The sequence below is a fragment of the Heptranchias perlo genome, chromosome 3, assembly GCF_035084215.1.
Source record: "Heptranchias perlo isolate sHepPer1 chromosome 3, sHepPer1.hap1, whole genome shotgun sequence".
Lineage (NCBI taxonomy): Eukaryota > Metazoa > Chordata > Chondrichthyes > Hexanchiformes > Hexanchidae > Heptranchias > Heptranchias perlo.
Genome location: NC_090327.1, coordinates 21,399,819 through 21,417,278, shown reverse-complemented (window position 1 = coordinate 21,417,278; position 17,460 = coordinate 21,399,819). Strand labels below are relative to the sequence as shown.

The window sequence follows — 17,460 nt, the reverse complement described above, 5'->3', positions numbered from 1 at the left end:
CAAACCCTCTAAAATATTCCGACAAAGATTAACAAAGTAATACACGAGAAGACATTGGAGTGTAATTGCTACAATGTGCTTACTCCCATGAGGGGGCCATCTGGTGTTCATGTAACCATATGCAAGTACCATAATATCAGCTGTGTGCAAATAAAGATGTCCTGAGGTCATGAAAGGTACTATATAAATAAGGATCTTTCTTTCTTGTTGGTGTAACGGTGAGGTAATGATTTGTATTCAATAAAGACAAAAGGAAAAAAGCACCAATGCTGGAAATACACAGCTGGTCCATCATCATCATCATCAAGTATATTTCCACTATTTTCTGTTTTTATGTCATGCTTTTCATTCAGTGCTTTTCATTGGAGTAGTGGGTCTGATTCTGAGTTTGCAGGTTGGGCAGTGGAGAGGGATTGGTTTGTATCTAAGGGCTGCACCGTTCTGATGGGTTACTATCTTAATATCTGAAATTATATTTATCCAGTGCCCAGAAGTGTTTGGTCTTCATCAGTGTCTGAGTCTTAAGCGAGTGGAAGTATGCATGTATGTTTCCAGTGGTCAAATGCTAGTGCTCCTGCCCCACCTCCCATCCTTTGAACTTGGAGTTATGCACCTTACAAGTTCAAATGTTCACCCCTAATAATTAGTTTGTGCTTTTGTGCCTTTATTATAAAGTCCATTAAACGTTTCCTGCATTTCCTATTATATTTCAGAATGGTTGCTCCCCATTGCTTCTGGCTGCAGAGAGGGGGCACACAGAGATGGTGAAGATACTACTATTAAACCATGCTAGAGTGGACGTCTTTGATGAGGTAATAGCGATGTCCATTTTAAAGTACAGGCTTTTAACTGTTAAATTAGAAGTAAAACATATGTTAGTCCACCAATGGAATCATGGCATGGTGAGTAGATGGTTCTTACAGTGCTAAATACTGTATTCATTATTCAAAATACCAGCAGGTTGTCTATCATGTAACTTCTGCCAATATTACAATTTATATATTTTAGCACTGATGCTACCTAACAGTGCCACAGACACAACAAAATCTAGCTGCCAAATTGCATCTCCAACTTTCAGCTAGCAATGTCCATTTATTTGGCTGACAGTTTATTTAACAGCTTCTCCAAAGTTAAATGAGTAGTGTCCGTATCTTAACTCACACCAAGTCCCATTCACCCATCACCCCTGTGCTCGTTGACCTATGTCTGGCAACGCCTTGATTTTAAAATTTGCATTCTTGTGTTCAAATTACTCCATGGCCTCGCTCCTCCCTATCTCTGTAACCTCCTCCAGCCCTACAACCCTCCGAGATCTCTGCGCTCCTCCAGTTCTGGCCTCTTGTGCATCCCCGATTTTAATCGCTCCACCATTGGCTGCCATGCTTTCAGCTGCCTAGGCCCTAAGCTCTAGAATTCCCTCCGTCAACCTCTCCACCTCTCTACCTCTCTCTCCTCCTTTTAAAATGCCCTTTAAAATGCGCCTTAAAACCTATCTCTTTGACCAACCTGTCCTATTATCTCCTTATGTCGCTTGGTGTCAATTTTGTCTGATAATGCTCCTGTGAGGGGCCTTGGAATGTTTTACTATGTTAAAGGTGTTATATAAATGCATGTTGTTGTTATTTTGGTGATGTACAATGTTTAGCATTTAAAATACAAGGTCCTGTAATACTGCTACAAAGACTTGTGCTTTGTTTTGTTTTGTTCTACAGCATGGTAAAGCTGGGCTTCACTTGGCAGCAGAGAACGGGCATGATCAGATCTCAGATATCCTGCTCTGGCACAAGGCCTTTGTTAATGCCAAAACCAAGCTCGGCCTGACACCTCTTCACCTGGGAGCACAAAACGGTTACAACCGGCTGGTAAAGCTTTTGGTGGAGACCCACGCATCCAGTATTGACGCACTCTCTCTGGTAAGTTGCTAAATGTAGTCACTTGCCCACAATGAGTTAACAATAACTACAGGTTGTAGGTGGCTACAAGGAGGCACTTCACCACCAGGAAATGTGGAATGCCACTCAACATTCAAGGACACACCATGGCTGACCATAAGGTATAGGATACAGTGTGAGAACAACCCATTTCAGGGTGGAGGAGGGACATTAATTTAGGATCTAAAATTGCAGGATGCAATGCTTGCCACTAGGGATTTGAAACAAAGTAACTGGTTCACAGCCACCCGCGTTACATGTCACTAGGGAACTACCTTCTGCTTTGATTGACTGTTTCCCTGACTGAAACGTTAGTGTATCTAAAATATTATTTAAGGAACGCCATGTCAGCGGTGAGACACAGGTTTGATTCCCCCATTCCAGCAAATTTTCGAACTCTGCCGTGTTACTGTGGGGATGCGCCAAATGGAGTCCGAGTCCTCGATCCATTCTCACACACTCTCTTCCTGCAGCTGGTGCAGAGGGAGTTTGGAAGCAGGTCTCTTATTCATCCTCTTGGTGTCTGGTGACCCAGGCTGACGATAGAAAAGGGACAAAAATCTTTTCTAAAAATATAGTGAAAATATTTTACAATCTGTCGCCTTCTGCAGAACATTTGCCAAAAGCTGAATATAACTATATATAAACTGGTGGAAGGCATCTTCTGATTTTAAAAAAATGATTAAATTGGCTCAGTGGCTCTGGTGTATCAATGAGTTTAAGCATGATGTACAGCCCATGATTCCCCAAAGACCTCAGCTGGGTTTTCCAGGTTTGGAATTTGAGACACTGAGAAGCTGGAAGGCACTTTCCCAAGGGTGAAATCAATGGATGAGTCAAACCATACCACTCACACACCGCCATCTAGCGAAAAGCATTGCCAGTGGCTAGGAAGAGATCAAGGATTGTACAATTACGTTGCTCCTTGGGATAAGAGGGTTATCCTATGAGGCAAGGTTGAGTAGAATGGGCCTATACTCTCTGAAGTTTAGAAGAATGAGAGGTGATCTATTTGAAACGTATAAGATTCTGAGAGGGCTTGACAGGGTAGTTGCTGAGAGGTTGTTTCCCCTGGCTGGAGAGTCTAGAACTAGGGGGCATAGTCTCAGGATAAGGGGTCGGCCATTTAAGTGTGAGGTGAGGAGGAATTTCTTCACTCAGAGGGTTGTGAATCTTTGGAATTCTCTACCCCTGAGGGCTGTGGATGCTGAGTCATTGAGTATATTCAAGGCTAAGATAGATAGATTTTTGGACTCTACGGGAATCAAGGATATGGGGATCAGGCAGGAAAGTGGAGTTGAGGTTGAAGATCAGCCATGATCTTATTGAATGGTGGAGTAGACTCGAGAGGCCGTATGGCCTACTGCTGGTCCTATTTCTTATATTCTTATGTTCTTTCCTTCAGAAGACATCTGTTGACATAGATCTTTGTATAGGTGATTAATATTTAGGAATGAATGACCTACATGTTGGAAAGACCTGACATTTGAAACAGTTTGGCACTCAATAGTACTACAGCCAGACATCTCCATCAAATGTACTGACAGGCCACCTCCATTGTGACCCAGCTGAAGGCAACATCTCTTCAGACCTCTTACTGAATTATATGCATAAACATCTGAGCTGTCGAGACAAGAAGTTTATATAGAGGTCAAATGCATATGGGTGATCTCTGCCTGCAGGTGGTGCTGTGGTACAGTGTAAGTCTCAGAGACTGCAATAGGATAGTCAAACATTGGTTTAGCATATTTCCATAGCGTCTACCTTAATACAATCTAAGAGTGAGGCTCACGGCTGTTCTGCATTGCAAAAACATTGCAGTGGTATCTATCTGTTCACGAGTTCCTTAAACACAATGGCCTCAATATTAAACCCCCCTCTACCCCCCCCCCCACCACCCACGAGGAGCAGGAAAGGGTCGGGATGGGCGTTGAAAAATTTTAAAACGGGGAATGTGGCGTGCGAGTGTCCCACTGTGGAGAGACGGGACACTTTATTAACATATTTAAATCGGGCTCCTAACATGCAATTGGGAGCCTGATTTAAATTTAACAGATGCCGTGTGGGTTTCCCAGGGCTCGGGAAATCCGGCAATAAAGGGAGGTGGGAGCTGCCGGCTCAAGAAGGTAAGTGCCTTTTACAGCACTCCTTGTGGTCCAGGAGGAGCAGGAGTGCTCCCTGTGAACCCTCAGGAAAGCTTTCAGCCTCCCTTTCCCCTCCAACCGTGATCGCAGACCTCCACCCCCTCCTCCTGCTCCCCCCCCAGCCCCGATTTCCACCCTTCCACTCTTCCGATTGCCTCTGTCTTTCCCCCACCGCCCCCCCCCCACCAAGGGTCCCCAGCTACGGCCTCCTGCCGCTGGTTTTCCCGCCCAGCAGCCGTCCAGCCGGTCAACCTTCACATAATTTATAACTACAAAAGCAATCTGAATCCATCAGGACATCCATGTGAGTGGATAAGCAAAAAGGGCCAGATCATTGTGCAAGCTTTCCCAGAGTAAAGGATGGTGTAAGAATTGAGATATCAGTGACATTACACAGAAGCACCTTGCTTTATTAAATAGGTTGACATTGCAGTGTAAAAAACATATACATTGTAAACCATCCAGAACGATCCCTGATCACCGATGCCACTCTTGACTCCAGATTTGCAGGCAAACCTCCCACCTGCACAGCTCCAGACAGGGTGATGGAATAGTGAAGTCAGCAGATTCACTTGCCCATTATGAGTCAAGAGCTGGTGCAGGTGATTCAGTGTTCTTTTGGATAGACCAGGAAACTTGCATGGTATGATGTGTCCCTATAGATGCGCGATTGCTGCTTGCATTGCATCAGACGTTTCATGTGAAATAAAAGTTGCAAGTACCGTACACGAGAACTCTGAGTGGGATAATAATCACATGGGAATATGATGTTGTGGTGATAACAGAGACTTGGCTCAAAAAAGGGCAGGACTGGGTACTAAATATTCCTGGATAGAAGGTGTTCAAGAAAGATAGGGAAGGAAAGAAAGTGGGGGGTGGGGGGGGGGTTGGTGGCAGTATTGATTAAGGAGAATATTGCAGTGCTGGAGAGAGAGGATGTCCTGGAGGGGACAAAGACAAAATCTATTTGGTTAGAGTTGAGAAACAGTAGAGGTGCCATTACACTACTGGGTGTATTCTATAGGCCACCAACTAGTGGGAAGGATATAGAGGAGCAAATTTGCAGGGAAATTACAGAGAGGTGCAAAAGCTGTAGAGTAGTGATAACTGGGGACTTCAACTATCCTAATATAGACTGGGATAGTAATAATGAAAGGGGCAAAGAGGAGGAGGAATTTTTGAAGTGCGTGCAGGAGAACTTTCTTGACCAGTACATTTCCAGCCCAACGAGGAAGGAGGCATTGCTGGATTTATTCTGGGGAATGAGGTGGGCCAAGTGGAGCAAGTGTCAAAGGGGGAACATTTAGGGAACAGCGATTGTAGCATCATAAGGTTTAGAATAGCTATGGAAAAGGACTTAGACCACTGTAAAGTAAAAATACTGAATTGGAGGAGGGCCAATTTCAATGGGATGAGAACAGATCTGGCCCGGGTAAATTGGAATCAAAGATTGGCAGGCAAAACTGAAATTGAACAATAGGCGGCCTTTAAAGAGCAAATGTTTCGGGTACAGTCGAGGCACATTCCCACGAGGGAGAGAGGTAGGACAACTAAAGCCAGAGCTCCCTGGATGACAAAAGAGATAGAGAGTAAGATGAAGCAGAAAAAAAGGGCGTATGATGTCAGGTTGATAACACAAGTGAGAACCAGGCAGAATATAGAAAGTTCAGAGGGGAAGTTAAAAGAGAAATAAGAGGGGCAAAGAGAGAGTATGAGAATAGACTGGCGGCCAACATAAAAGGGAATCCAAAAGTCTTCTATAGGCATATAAACAATAAATGGGTAGTAAGAAGAGGGGTGGGGCGATTAGGGACCAAAAAAGAGATCTACTCATGGAGGCAGAGGGCATGGCCGAGGTACTAAATTAGTACTTTTCATCTGTCTTTACCAAGGAAGAAGTTGCTGCCAGAGTCTCAGCAAAGGAAGATGTAGTTGAGTAACTGGATGGGCTAAAAATTGATAAAGAGGAGGTATTAGAAAGGCTGGCTGTACTTAAAGTGGATAAGTCACCCGGTCCGGATGGGATGCACCCTAGGTTGCTGAGGGAAGTAAGGGTGGAAATTGCGGAGGTCCTGGCCATCCAAACATCCTTAGATACGGGGGTGGTGCCAGAGGACTAAGGAACTGCAAATGTTACACTCTTATTTAAAAAAGGGTGTAAGGATAAACCCAGCAACTATAGGCCAGTCAGTTTAACCTCAGTGGTGGGGAAACTTTTAGAAACGATAATCTGGGACAGAATTAGCAGTCACTTAGACAAGTGTGGATTGATTAGGGAAAGCCAGCACAGATTTGTTAAAGGCAAATCATGATTAACTAACTTGATAAAGTTTTTTGGTGAGGTAACAGAGAGGGTCGATGAGGGCAATGCAGTTGACGTGGTGTATATGGACTTTCAAAAGGCGTTTGATAAAGTGCCGCATAATAGGCTTGTCATCAAGATTGTAGCCCACGGAATAAAAGGTGCAGTAGCAACATGGATACAGAATTGACTAAGTAACAGGAAACGGAGAGTAGTGGTGAACGGTTGTTTTTTGGACTGGAGGGAGGTGTACAGTGGTGTTCCCCAAGGGGTCGGTAGTAGGACCACTGCTTTTCTTGATCTATATTAATGACTTGGACTTGGGTGTACAGGGCTCAATTTCCAAATTTGCGGATGACACAAAACTTGGAAGTGTTGTGAACAGTGAGGAGGATTGTGATAGACTTCATGAGGATATAGACAGGCTGGTGGCATGGGCGGACATGTGGCAGATGAAATATAACGCAGAAAAATGCGAGGTGATACATTTCGGCAGGAAGAATGAGGAGAGGCAATATAAACTAAAGGGCACAATTCTAAAATGGGTACAGGAACAGGGAGATCTTGGGGTATATGTACACAAATCGTTGAAGGTGGCAGGACAGGTTGAGAAAGCAGTTAAAAAAGCATACAGGATCCTGGGCTTTATAAATAGAGGCATAGAGTACAAAAGCAAGGAAGTTATGATGAACCTTTATAAAACACTGGTTCAGCCACAACTGGAGTATTGTATCCAGTTCTGGGCACCACACTTTAGGAAAGATGTAAAGGCCTTAGAGAGGGTGCAGAAGAAATTTACTAGAATGATTCCAGGGATGAGGCACTTTAGTTACGTGGATAGACTGGAGAAGCTGGGGTTGTTCTCCTTGGAACAGAGACGGTTGCGAGGAGATTTGATGGAGGTATTCAAAATCATGAAGGATCTAGACAGTAGATAGAGAGAAACTGTTCCCATTGGCGGAAGGGTCAAGAACCAGAGGACATAGGTTTAAGGTGATTGGCCAAAGAACCAAAGGTAACAGGAGGGAAAACTTTTTTACACAGCGAGTGGTTAAGATCCAGAATGTACTCCCAGAGGGGAGTGGTGGAGGCAGATTCAGTCATGGCCTTCAAAAGAGAACTGGATAAGTAATTGAAAAGAAAAAAATTGCAGGGCTACGGGGTTAGGGTGGGTTAGTGGGACTAGCTAGATTGCTTTTGCATAGAGCTGGCACAGACTCGATGGGCCAAATGGCCTCCTTCTTTGCTGTCACCTTTCTATGATTCTATGATTCTAATTGATGAGGCTGATTACATGGCAGTCAGATATCCAGCACTTACCACAAATGGTAAAATATGAGCCAGTCGCAGTGTATTAGTTTCCAACTCCAGTGAAATCCTGGCAGGTGTAAAACAAATTATCTGGACAGGATGAAACATAATGGGATATTACTGCTCTACACCTCTCAACTTGCCCCTGCTGTGCAACCACACAATGGTTGGGAATTAAAATATTGTTTTTGCATTTGTTACGTAAAGTAATTGGTAGTTTTTTTAACCAGTGGTGATCTATGTTTTAATCATGTCACACCAACACTGGCTATTGCACTACTCTAACTTAATATTACCCAGAACCCAAATGTTTGGAACTCCTCATTTCCCTCAATTTTGCTTTCCTGTCATGATCTTTAGACATTTAAATCCAAGCTTGGCATCACCTGTTCACTACTTCCTGATTTACCTCGTCTTCTCTCCTTTTTCCAGTCTAGGCTGATGTTCTGCAGTTCAGACCTTGGCTCTTCCCCTAGGTCTTTCAAGCATCATTCAAATGCGTTGTAGGTCAAAAGAATGCAAGTAAGAGCCAGCTAAATGATAAAGCAACTGAACTAAACTGCTGATACATCCAATATATTTGATCTGATATGTGGTTAAGCTCATCTCACGTCTCAGAGAGATAGCTCAGATTTGAATTTAATAAGTAGAAGTACAGTGATGGTGATGCACTACATTCATGCTTCGACATATTGTACCACATAGTGACTGAGTGCAGTTATAGAAAGAAAGAAGAAAGGGTTTGCATTTCTATAGCTCCTTTCACAGCCTCAGGCCGTCCCAAAGTGCTTTATAACCAGTGAAGTACTTTTGAAGTGTAGTCACTGTTGTAAAGGAGGGAAACACAGCAGCCAATTTGCGCACAGCAAGGTCCCACAAACAGCAATGAGATAAATGGCCAGTTAATCTGTTTTTTAGTGATGTTGGGGGTAGATGGCAAAATGCGAGATCAGGTGCTTCCCCAAAGGGAGTCAGCAAAAGTCAGAGGTGGTCTCTCCTACCCAACTCCAGGGCAGCTTCGGTGGAACAGGCCTGATATCCGTGCCGTCTCGATGGGAAAGGTCAAAATTAAAATAGGATTAAAAAGTTTTGTTTTTAAATGTGGAAGTGAGGCATGCCACCTGCTTTGATATTCTCAGATTTAAGTTACAGTTTTACAATTATTCATTTTAACTTTTTTTTTAAATGCATCTAGTTGAAGCGGACTCCTCTACACCTGGCAGCGGGGAACGGACAGCTCGATGTCTGCAACAGTTTACTCAAGATGAAGGCGGATGTGAATGCCACTGATATTGTAAGTGAATTGAAAGGCATTTCATCCAATGGCTTTGTGTCGCCTGATAAAATAGTCCTGGGTCACAAGGAGAGAAGAGTAAAACAAGAAAGCAAATTTCTCCTAACTTAAACTCAACAACAACTACTTGCATTTATATAGCGCCTTTAACATAGTAAAACATCCCAAGGCGCTTAACAGGATCGTTATCAGACAAAATTTGACACTGAGCGACATAAAGACATATTAGGACAGGCGACCAAAAGCTTGGTCAAAGAAGTAGGTTTTGAGGAGCGACTTAAAGGGGGAGAGAGAGGTAGAGAGGAGGGGAGGTTCAGGGAGGGAATTCCAGAGCTTAGGGCCTAGGCCACTGAAAGCACAGCCGCCAATGGTGGGGCGATGAAAATCAGGGATGCGCAAGAGGCAAGAATTGGAGGAGCGCCGAGATCCCGGAGGGTTGTAGGGCCAGAGGAGGTTACAGAGATAGAGAGGAGAGAGGCCATGGAGGGATTTGAACACAAGGATGAGAATTTTAAAATCGAGGCATTGCCGGACCGAGAGCCAGTGTAGGTCAGTGAGCACAGGGGTGATGGTGAACAGAACTTGGTGTGAGTTAGGATACAGGCAGCAGAGTTTTGGATGAGCTCAAGTTTGCGAAGGGTGGAAAGTGAGAGGCCAGCCAGGAGGCCTATACATTTAATGGTTCATGGACTGTCGTGTTTGTACTGTGGAGTTTCACAAGCCAGGATGGAAAAATAAGCATGGTGACTACTATACAACTACATTTCCTCTTCTGCCCCCGCCCCTCCACCCCTAACTGGTTCACTTGTCTGAGTTATTGTCCCTGCCTTACCTTGTCCACGTTTTGCACACTTCATGAGGGTACATGAGCAGCCTAATGGTGCAGGCAAAAGACAGGAGCGTGTGAACATCATGAGGGCGACATTATTAGATTCAATGGGTTTGGCCAAATCAAAGCTGCTGAAAATTTAATGCTGGTACTGGATTTTAAGAGGGCTTGATTTGCAAAGGTGGCACATGTCTTGAACCAGGTTGATTGGGCAGCCCTGCTCGGTGGGGAAATGACCAACACAGAAGAAAAATGGAATGCTTTCGAAGCCATGCAAAAGGAAGCCATGTGGCTAAAGAGGGCACATGGTAAAAGTGTCAAGTTGGCGAATGGGTCTTGTTCAAGGACAAATCAGATTCGAGCAGAAACATCTCTACAGGCTTAAAGAAAATAGTTCTCAGGAGAACAGGATGGGTATTGATCTCAACTAAAGGCAACCAAAGATAGTATGAGCTGCCAAAAGGACGTTGGAGAAGAAGATAATGGATACCTGTGGTAGCAGTAGCAAGGTCTTTTTCAGCTATGCTAGGAGTCAGCGGGCCATTAAGGACCATATAGGGCCATTGAAGGATTCCTGGGGTGAATTCCCTGGATATGGCTACTTTGCATTAGTCCACTATAGAAGATGGTACGATACCAATCATAGGGCTGATGCTAAAGCTGGAAGTGTCAAAGTGGACGCAGATATATTCCTGACAAGAATAAGAGCTCTCAAAACAGATCAGTCTGCTTACACTGATGGCATCACCTGAAGGCCCTCAAAGAAAGGGAGGCTGTGCTCTAGAAGGCTATTACTCATATTTAACAGCTCAATGGGCTCTGGTATTGTTAGCATGGACTGGAGAGAGGTCCATGTACTGTGATCACAATACCACTGTTTAAAAAGGCAATAAGTCAGAACCAGGAAACCACAGGCCCATTAGTTTGACTTAGGTTATACACAAGTAGCTAGATGGAATCATTGAGATGCACTTTATGGTCACTCTGGCAGAGAAGGGGTTATTAGAGAATCTCAACATGGCTCTAGAAAACTACGCTATGTTGCACCAACCTTGTTGAATTTTTTGAGCTAGTTACTAGGTTGGTAGATCTAGCCCAGTTGACATTGATTTTCAGAAAGCCTTTGATAAGGTGTCGCTTAATAGGTTACATTCAAAGATAGTCCTGTGGAATCAATGGGCAGATTTTTGGTTGTATAAGGAATTGGTTGCATTCTTATAGGCTGTTGTTAATAGCAGCGGTTTTGCATGAGGACTGGTTACGAGTGGAGTCGCACAGGGGTCAGTGTTAGCGCCACTGCTTTTCATCATCTTTATCAGTGATCTGGATTGAAGGCGCCTGGGCAACTATCCACAAGTTTGCGAATGATACAAAGAGATACAAGAACCTTAGATGGGAAAAACAGATTACAGGCAGATCTAGAAGTGATAGGGGAAGGGCTTGTGCCCGGCGGATGTAATTTAAAATAAGTGAATGTACTGTTATGCACATGGGTAGGGCCAATGCCAAGCAACTGTATACCATGCAAAGCTGCAAGGTTAAGGTTGTTGAGCAGGAGAAAGACCTAGGTGTTATAGTACATGAATCAAAGGAACTTAGGAGTAGGCCATTTAAAAAAATTTTTTTTTATTCGTTCACGGGATGTGGGCGTCACTGGCAAGGCCGGCATTTATTGCCCATCCCTAATTGTCCTTGAGAAGGTGGTGGTGAGCCGCCTTCTTGAACCGCTGCAGTCCGTCTGGTGACGGTTCTCCCACAGTGCTGTTAGGAAGGGAGTTCCAGGATTTTGACCCAGCGACAATGAAGGAACGGCGATATATTTCCAAGTCGGGATGGTGTGTGACTTGGAGGGGAACGTGCAGGTGGTGTTGTTCCCATGCGCCTGCTGCCCTTGTCCTTCTAGGTGGTAGAGGTCGCGGGTTTGGGAGGTGCTGTCGAAGAAGCCTTGGCGAGTTGCTGCAGTGCATCCTGTGGATGGTACACACTGCAGCCACAGTGCGCTGGTGGTGAAGGGAGTGAATGTTTAGGGTGGTGGATGGGGTGACAATCAAGCGGGCTGCTTTATCTTGGATGGTGTCGAGCTTCTTGAGTGTTGTTGGAGCTGCACTCATCCAGGCAAGTGGAGAGTATTCCATCACACTCCTAACTTGTGCCTTGTAGATGGTGGAAAGGCCTTTGGGGAGTCAGGAGGTGAGTCATTCGCCACAGAATACCCAGCCTCTGACCTGCTCTCGTAGCCACGGTATTTATATGGCTGGTCCAGTTCAGTTTCTGGTCAATGGTGACCCCCAGGATGTTGATGGTGGGGGATTCGGCGATGGTAATGCCGTTGAATGGCAAGGGGAGGTGGTTAGACTCTCTCTTGTTGGAGATGGTCATTGCCTGGCACTTATCTGGCGCGAATGTTACTTGCCACTTATCAGCCCAAGCCTGGATGTTGTCCAGGTCTTGCTGCATGCAGGCTCGGACTGCTTCATTATCTGAGGGGTTGCGAATGGAACTGAACACTGTGCAGTCATCAGCGAACATCCCCATTTCTGACCTTATGATGGAGGGAAGGTCATTGATGAAGCAGCTGAAGATGGTTGGGCCTAGGACACTGCCCTGAGGAACTCCTGCAGCAATGCCCTGGGGCTGAGATGATTGGCCTCCAACAACCACTACCATCTTCCTTTGTGCTAGGTATGACTCCAGCCACTGGAGAGTTTTCCCCCTGATTCCCATTGACTTCAATTTTACTAGGGCTCCTTGGTGCCACACTCGGTCAAATGCTGCCTTGATGTCAAGGGCAGTCACTCTCACCTCACCTCTGGAATTCAGCTCTTTTGTCCATGTTTGGACCAAGGCTGTAATGAGGTCTGGAGCCGAGTGGTCCTGGCGGAACCAAAACTGAGCATTGGTGAGTAAGTGCCGCTTGATAGCACTGTCGACGACACCTTCCATCACTTTGCTGATGATTGAGAGTAGACTGATGGGGCGGTAATTGGCCGGATTGGATTTGTCCTGCTTTTTGTGGACAGGACATACCTGGGCAATTTTCCACATTGTCGGGTGGATGCCAGTGTTGTAGCTGTACTGGAACAGCTTGGCTAGAGGCGCAGCTAGTTCTGGAGCATTCAGCCCCTCAAGCCTGTTTCGCATTTATATTAGATCATGGCTGACCTGTGCCTGATCTCCATTTACCCGCCTTTTCTTGATGTTCTTACTTAACAAAAATCTAGCGATGTCAATCTTGGAAATTTCAATTGACCCAGCTTCCAAAGCCTTTTGAGAGTTTTCTAGATTTCCACTCCCCTTTGTGTGAAAAAATGCTCCTAACTTGATAAACTAATTTTAACATTATGTCCCCTTGTGGATTCAGCACCTTCAAAGGGGAGAGGAAAGAGGAGGAAAAATATTCAATCTCTGTGCAAGTTTCTCGATACCTATTGAATCCCTTTATCATTTTAAACACCTCAATTAGATCACCCCCTCAACCTTCTAAACTCAAAAGAATACAAACCAAGTTTATTCAGCCTGTCCTCATAAATTCGTCTTTTAAACTCCGGTATCATTCTGGTGAATCTGCGCTGCACCCCCGCCTAGGCTCATACATCTTTCCTGAGGTGTGGTGCCCAAAACTGAACACAGTACTACAGATGGAGCCTGACCAAGGCTCGGTGCAACTCTAAATCACTTCCTCACTTTTGAAATCCAACCCCCCAGAGATAAATGCCAACATTCCATTAGCCTTTTTGGTCACCTTTTGTACCTATGCACTAGCTTTTAGTGATTTGTGTACATGGACACTTTTAGTCTTCCACAGCTCCTAGTCTCTCATCACCAAGAAAATATTCCGATTTGTCGTTTTCAGATCCAAAGTAGATGACCTCACATTTTCCCACATTGAACCCTGACTGAACTCTAACTTTGCAAAAGAACATAACTTCATTTTGGTAGTTTGACCCTGAATCACCCCAAATCATGTGACATTTCAAAACTCAGTCCCAGAAGAATGACAGTCACCTATTTTTAAATCCCTGATCAATATGTGGTAGAAAACTGACAAAGAAGTACTTACATTTTTAAGTTAAAGTGAATCCTAAATGGAACTGACTGCTGTGTCCTGTAGGATGCGATGATATTTATTGTTTCAGACAATGACTAGGGGCCAAAATATTTGTATGACAGTTCTTTAATGCTGTAGTCTAATCCTTGGGTTATATCTCCTTAACTGTCCTGTAAGGTTATGGCAGCACTGTAAGGTGCTTCCTCTGTGTTCAGAATGTGTCACTGAGATGCTCCCCCATACTGTGGAACACAGGAGTGCGTCTGCTGAAAGGAGACTCAGGACAAGTAAGTATTCCAAGCACAGTGATTGAATTTTTTCATCCTCTTTTCTCACTCCTTTGAAGGTGCTGTCTCTTGAGGCCAATACTGTCGCTGCCTAACAAAGGAGGGATTAAAGGTGGGGTCTGCCTGTGGTTCGGTACAACACTGGGTGGTGAATTTATCCACTGAGCTAAAGGGGGAGCTCATCTAACAGAATTTTTATAAAACACTCTTGTGCACTTTAGAAACCTCTTTGCTGGTCCAGAATAAAATCTCAGAGCTGGAACAGGTTCTCCTGATCCAATAGGAGCAACATGATGATTTCTACATATTTAAGGTCACCAATGCTGGATAATGGAACACTTCCATATCAAGCACTCCCTAGTCGGGTATAACACAGATGCAGAGTTAAGCTCCCTCTATTCTGCACCAAAAGTGCACCTCAGCCACAACTCAGAAGAGCATCCGCTACTGCACTTTTTTTTACATAGAGGTACATAGAATTTACAGCACAGAAATAGGCCATTCGGCCCAACTGGCCTATGCCGGTGTTTATGCTCCACACAAGCCTCCTCCCACACAACTTCATCTAACCCTATCAGCATATCCTTCTATTCCTTTCTCCCTTAGGTGTTTATCTAGCTTCCCCTTAAATGCATCTCTACTATTTACCTCAACTTCTCCATGTTCCACATTCTAACCACTCCCTAGGTGAAACACTGTGTGACATTTTTCCATTTCCCCAGTAGCTAATATAGTGGCACTTAATGCCAAATTAACAGCAGTTTTTGTGTACAATGGGAACTAGGTTGACACTACCCCAAAACCCATTTTAGTAAGAGACCCTTCCAGCCTACAGACAGAGGAGACTCCGATCACATCACTCATGACGATATTCTCTAATCATCCTCCCTTGCTGTTTCTTGCCGTTGACAGCACGGACAAACGCCTCTCCACCTGGCTGCGAAGAATGATCATTCTGAGGTCGTGAAGCTCTTCCTCAAACAAAAGCCGGAACTGGTGACTTCGGCAAACATGGAGGGGTCCACCTGTGCGCACATCGCTGCGTCAAAGGGCAGCGTCGCCGTGATAAAGGAACTGCTAAAATTCAATAAAGCTGGAGTCACCACAGCACGGAATAAGGTGAGGCCTGAGGTCTCCAAACTGTGGGGTGAATCAACATAAACTACTGAAGTCAAGATAAAAAAAAACTGATTGGTATATTATGTATATTTAAACACTTATAAAACACTTTTAAGCTTAAGATTTGTTTAATATTGGTATATTATAAATAATAATTGTGCTCCTGCTAAAGCGTCTTGTTCCTTTAGCGAATGTCTGCCAGGGACGGTGCCAGTGTTGCCAAGACTCGGGATTTCATTCTTGATTTATTGATTTTGTTTACAATTGTTTAAGTGATTCACTGCCTTCTGTTTCTGTGAATCACACACATTAAACTGATAGTACAAAATCAATGAAGAGTTAACTGAGCGTTGGCTCCACCAAGTGTTATGTTTGGTCCAGTTTACCTGTGCCTCACATTTCATAGAATGGGATGTGCACTTCAATGATAACTTAGATTTAGGTTAGGGAGGAAATTGCGGGTCCCCTAGCAGAGATATTTGAATCATCGACAGCTACAGGTGAGGTGCCTGAAGATTGGAGGGTAGCAAATGTTGTGCCTTTGTTTAAGAAGGGAGGCAGGGAAAAGCCTGGGAACTACAGACCGGTGAGCCTGACATCTGTAGTGGGTAAGTTGTTAGAGGGTATTCTGAGAGACAGGATCTACAGGCATTTGGAGAGGCAGGGACTGATTAGGAACAGTTAGCATGGTTTTGTGAGAGGAAAATCATGTCCTTCGAAATGTGGGCGAACTGACAGATTTAAATTATACTTGTGAAAGTAAACAATCACATCCAGAAAGTATTTAGTCCGTACCTGGTCCTAATATCAGTGCTGGCAATCAGCTCTCTCTTAGGTTTTATACTCTGTGACCTGATTTTACCTCCAGGCCAGTTTTTGGCAGGTGAGCAGCCTGTGTGAGTTCGAAGCTCAGCCACGACTCCAGAAATGAGGCCCGTGGTATTTTAACTCGTTTAAAGTCTGCCAGCTGACTTCCCACCCATTCCGGGCAAGATGTCGGCGAGAAGCCATGGAAAATCGCATGGCCCCGGAGGCCACCCGCCGAGAGTTGATAAGTGCTGGGATCAACTGCCGGGTTCTTACTGCAGGGGGTTCGGGGGGGGGTCGCGCAGTCGTGGAGTGGGTGGGGACAAGTCCACGGCAGAGTAGGCCTAAGCTTTCCTTGTGGGACCTGGAGGAAAAAAATTAAAATTAAGAAAACTTACCTTCTTGGGCCTCCTATGGCCCCGATCTGTTTCCCCGTTAGGTTGGCCTGGTGGGAAACTCACTGCCGCTTCCCACTCAGGCCAACGAGTTAAAATTGCAGTCAGGTCCTGATGACATAAAACCTCTTCTTGACTGCATTCGGTCACCTTCCCTAACATTCCTCCTACTTCCTGCTCGGTGTCCACCTCTTTCATCTTTAAAATTCCTCGAGGCGTTTTAGGTGAAAGATGCTGTGTAAATGTAAGTTGTCATTGCCTGCATTTTACTTAACAACGTAAACATTGTCCCTCATCCCTACTCTCCTCTATCCTTTGTCTGAGTTGAAAGTACTTGATTCTGATACTGGCTGAAAACAGAGAAAAAAACTTTCCTTTTCCGGCACTAACTTTCCTCAACATTACAAACATGGAAAATATTATTTAATTTACAAAAAGAAATGTTTTATATGGTGCTAGGTAAGATCTGTAGGAACCTCCTATGTACAGTGGCATTCCCCGTTTTTGAAGATTGTGACTTTGTATTTTTCAGACTAAAGACTCCAGTCCACTCCATCTGGCTGCCGCTGGAGGTCATGCAGAGGTTGTTAAGGTGTTGTTGGAGGCTGGTGCATCTGCCACTAACGAGAACGCGGTGTGTATTAACCTAATAGAAGTCTTTAAAATGATGACGGGATTTGATAGGTTAGACGTAGAGAAGATGTTTGCACTTGTGAGGGAGTTTAATACTAGGGGTCATAAATATAAGTTAGTCACTAATAAATCCAATAAGGAAATCAGGAGAGGCTTCTTTACCCAGAGAGTGGTTAGAATGTGGAACTCGCTACCACAAGGAGTAGTTAAGGTGACTAGCATAGAAGGGGAATCTAGATAAACACATGAGGGAGAAAGAGTTGGAAGGATTTGTTGTTGGGGTGAGATGAAGTAGGGTGGGAAGAGGCCCGTGTGGAGCATAAACACCGGTATGGACCAGTTGGGCCGAATGACCAGTTT

General features: G+C 44.5%; 1 protein-coding gene across 4 annotated transcripts in view; it reads left to right on the top strand.

Moving 5' to 3' along the window:
• trpn1 (transient receptor potential cation channel, subfamily N, member 1) overlaps nt 1-17,460 on the top strand; it is a 272,820-nt gene that overhangs the window by 192,364 nt on the left and 62,996 nt on the right. For all 4 annotated transcript variants that reach the window (XM_067978518.1, XM_067978520.1, XM_067978509.1 and 1 more), the window contains 5 exons: nt 714-812; nt 1,713-1,913; nt 8,884-8,982; nt 15,059-15,265; nt 17,000-17,101. In XM_067978518.1, coding sequence (XP_067834619.1) covers nt 714-812; nt 1,713-1,913; nt 8,884-8,982; nt 15,059-15,265; nt 17,000-17,101 — 708 coding nt within the window. The remainder of the gene's footprint in view (nt 1-713; nt 813-1,712; nt 1,914-8,883; nt 8,983-15,058; nt 15,266-16,999; nt 17,102-17,460) is intronic.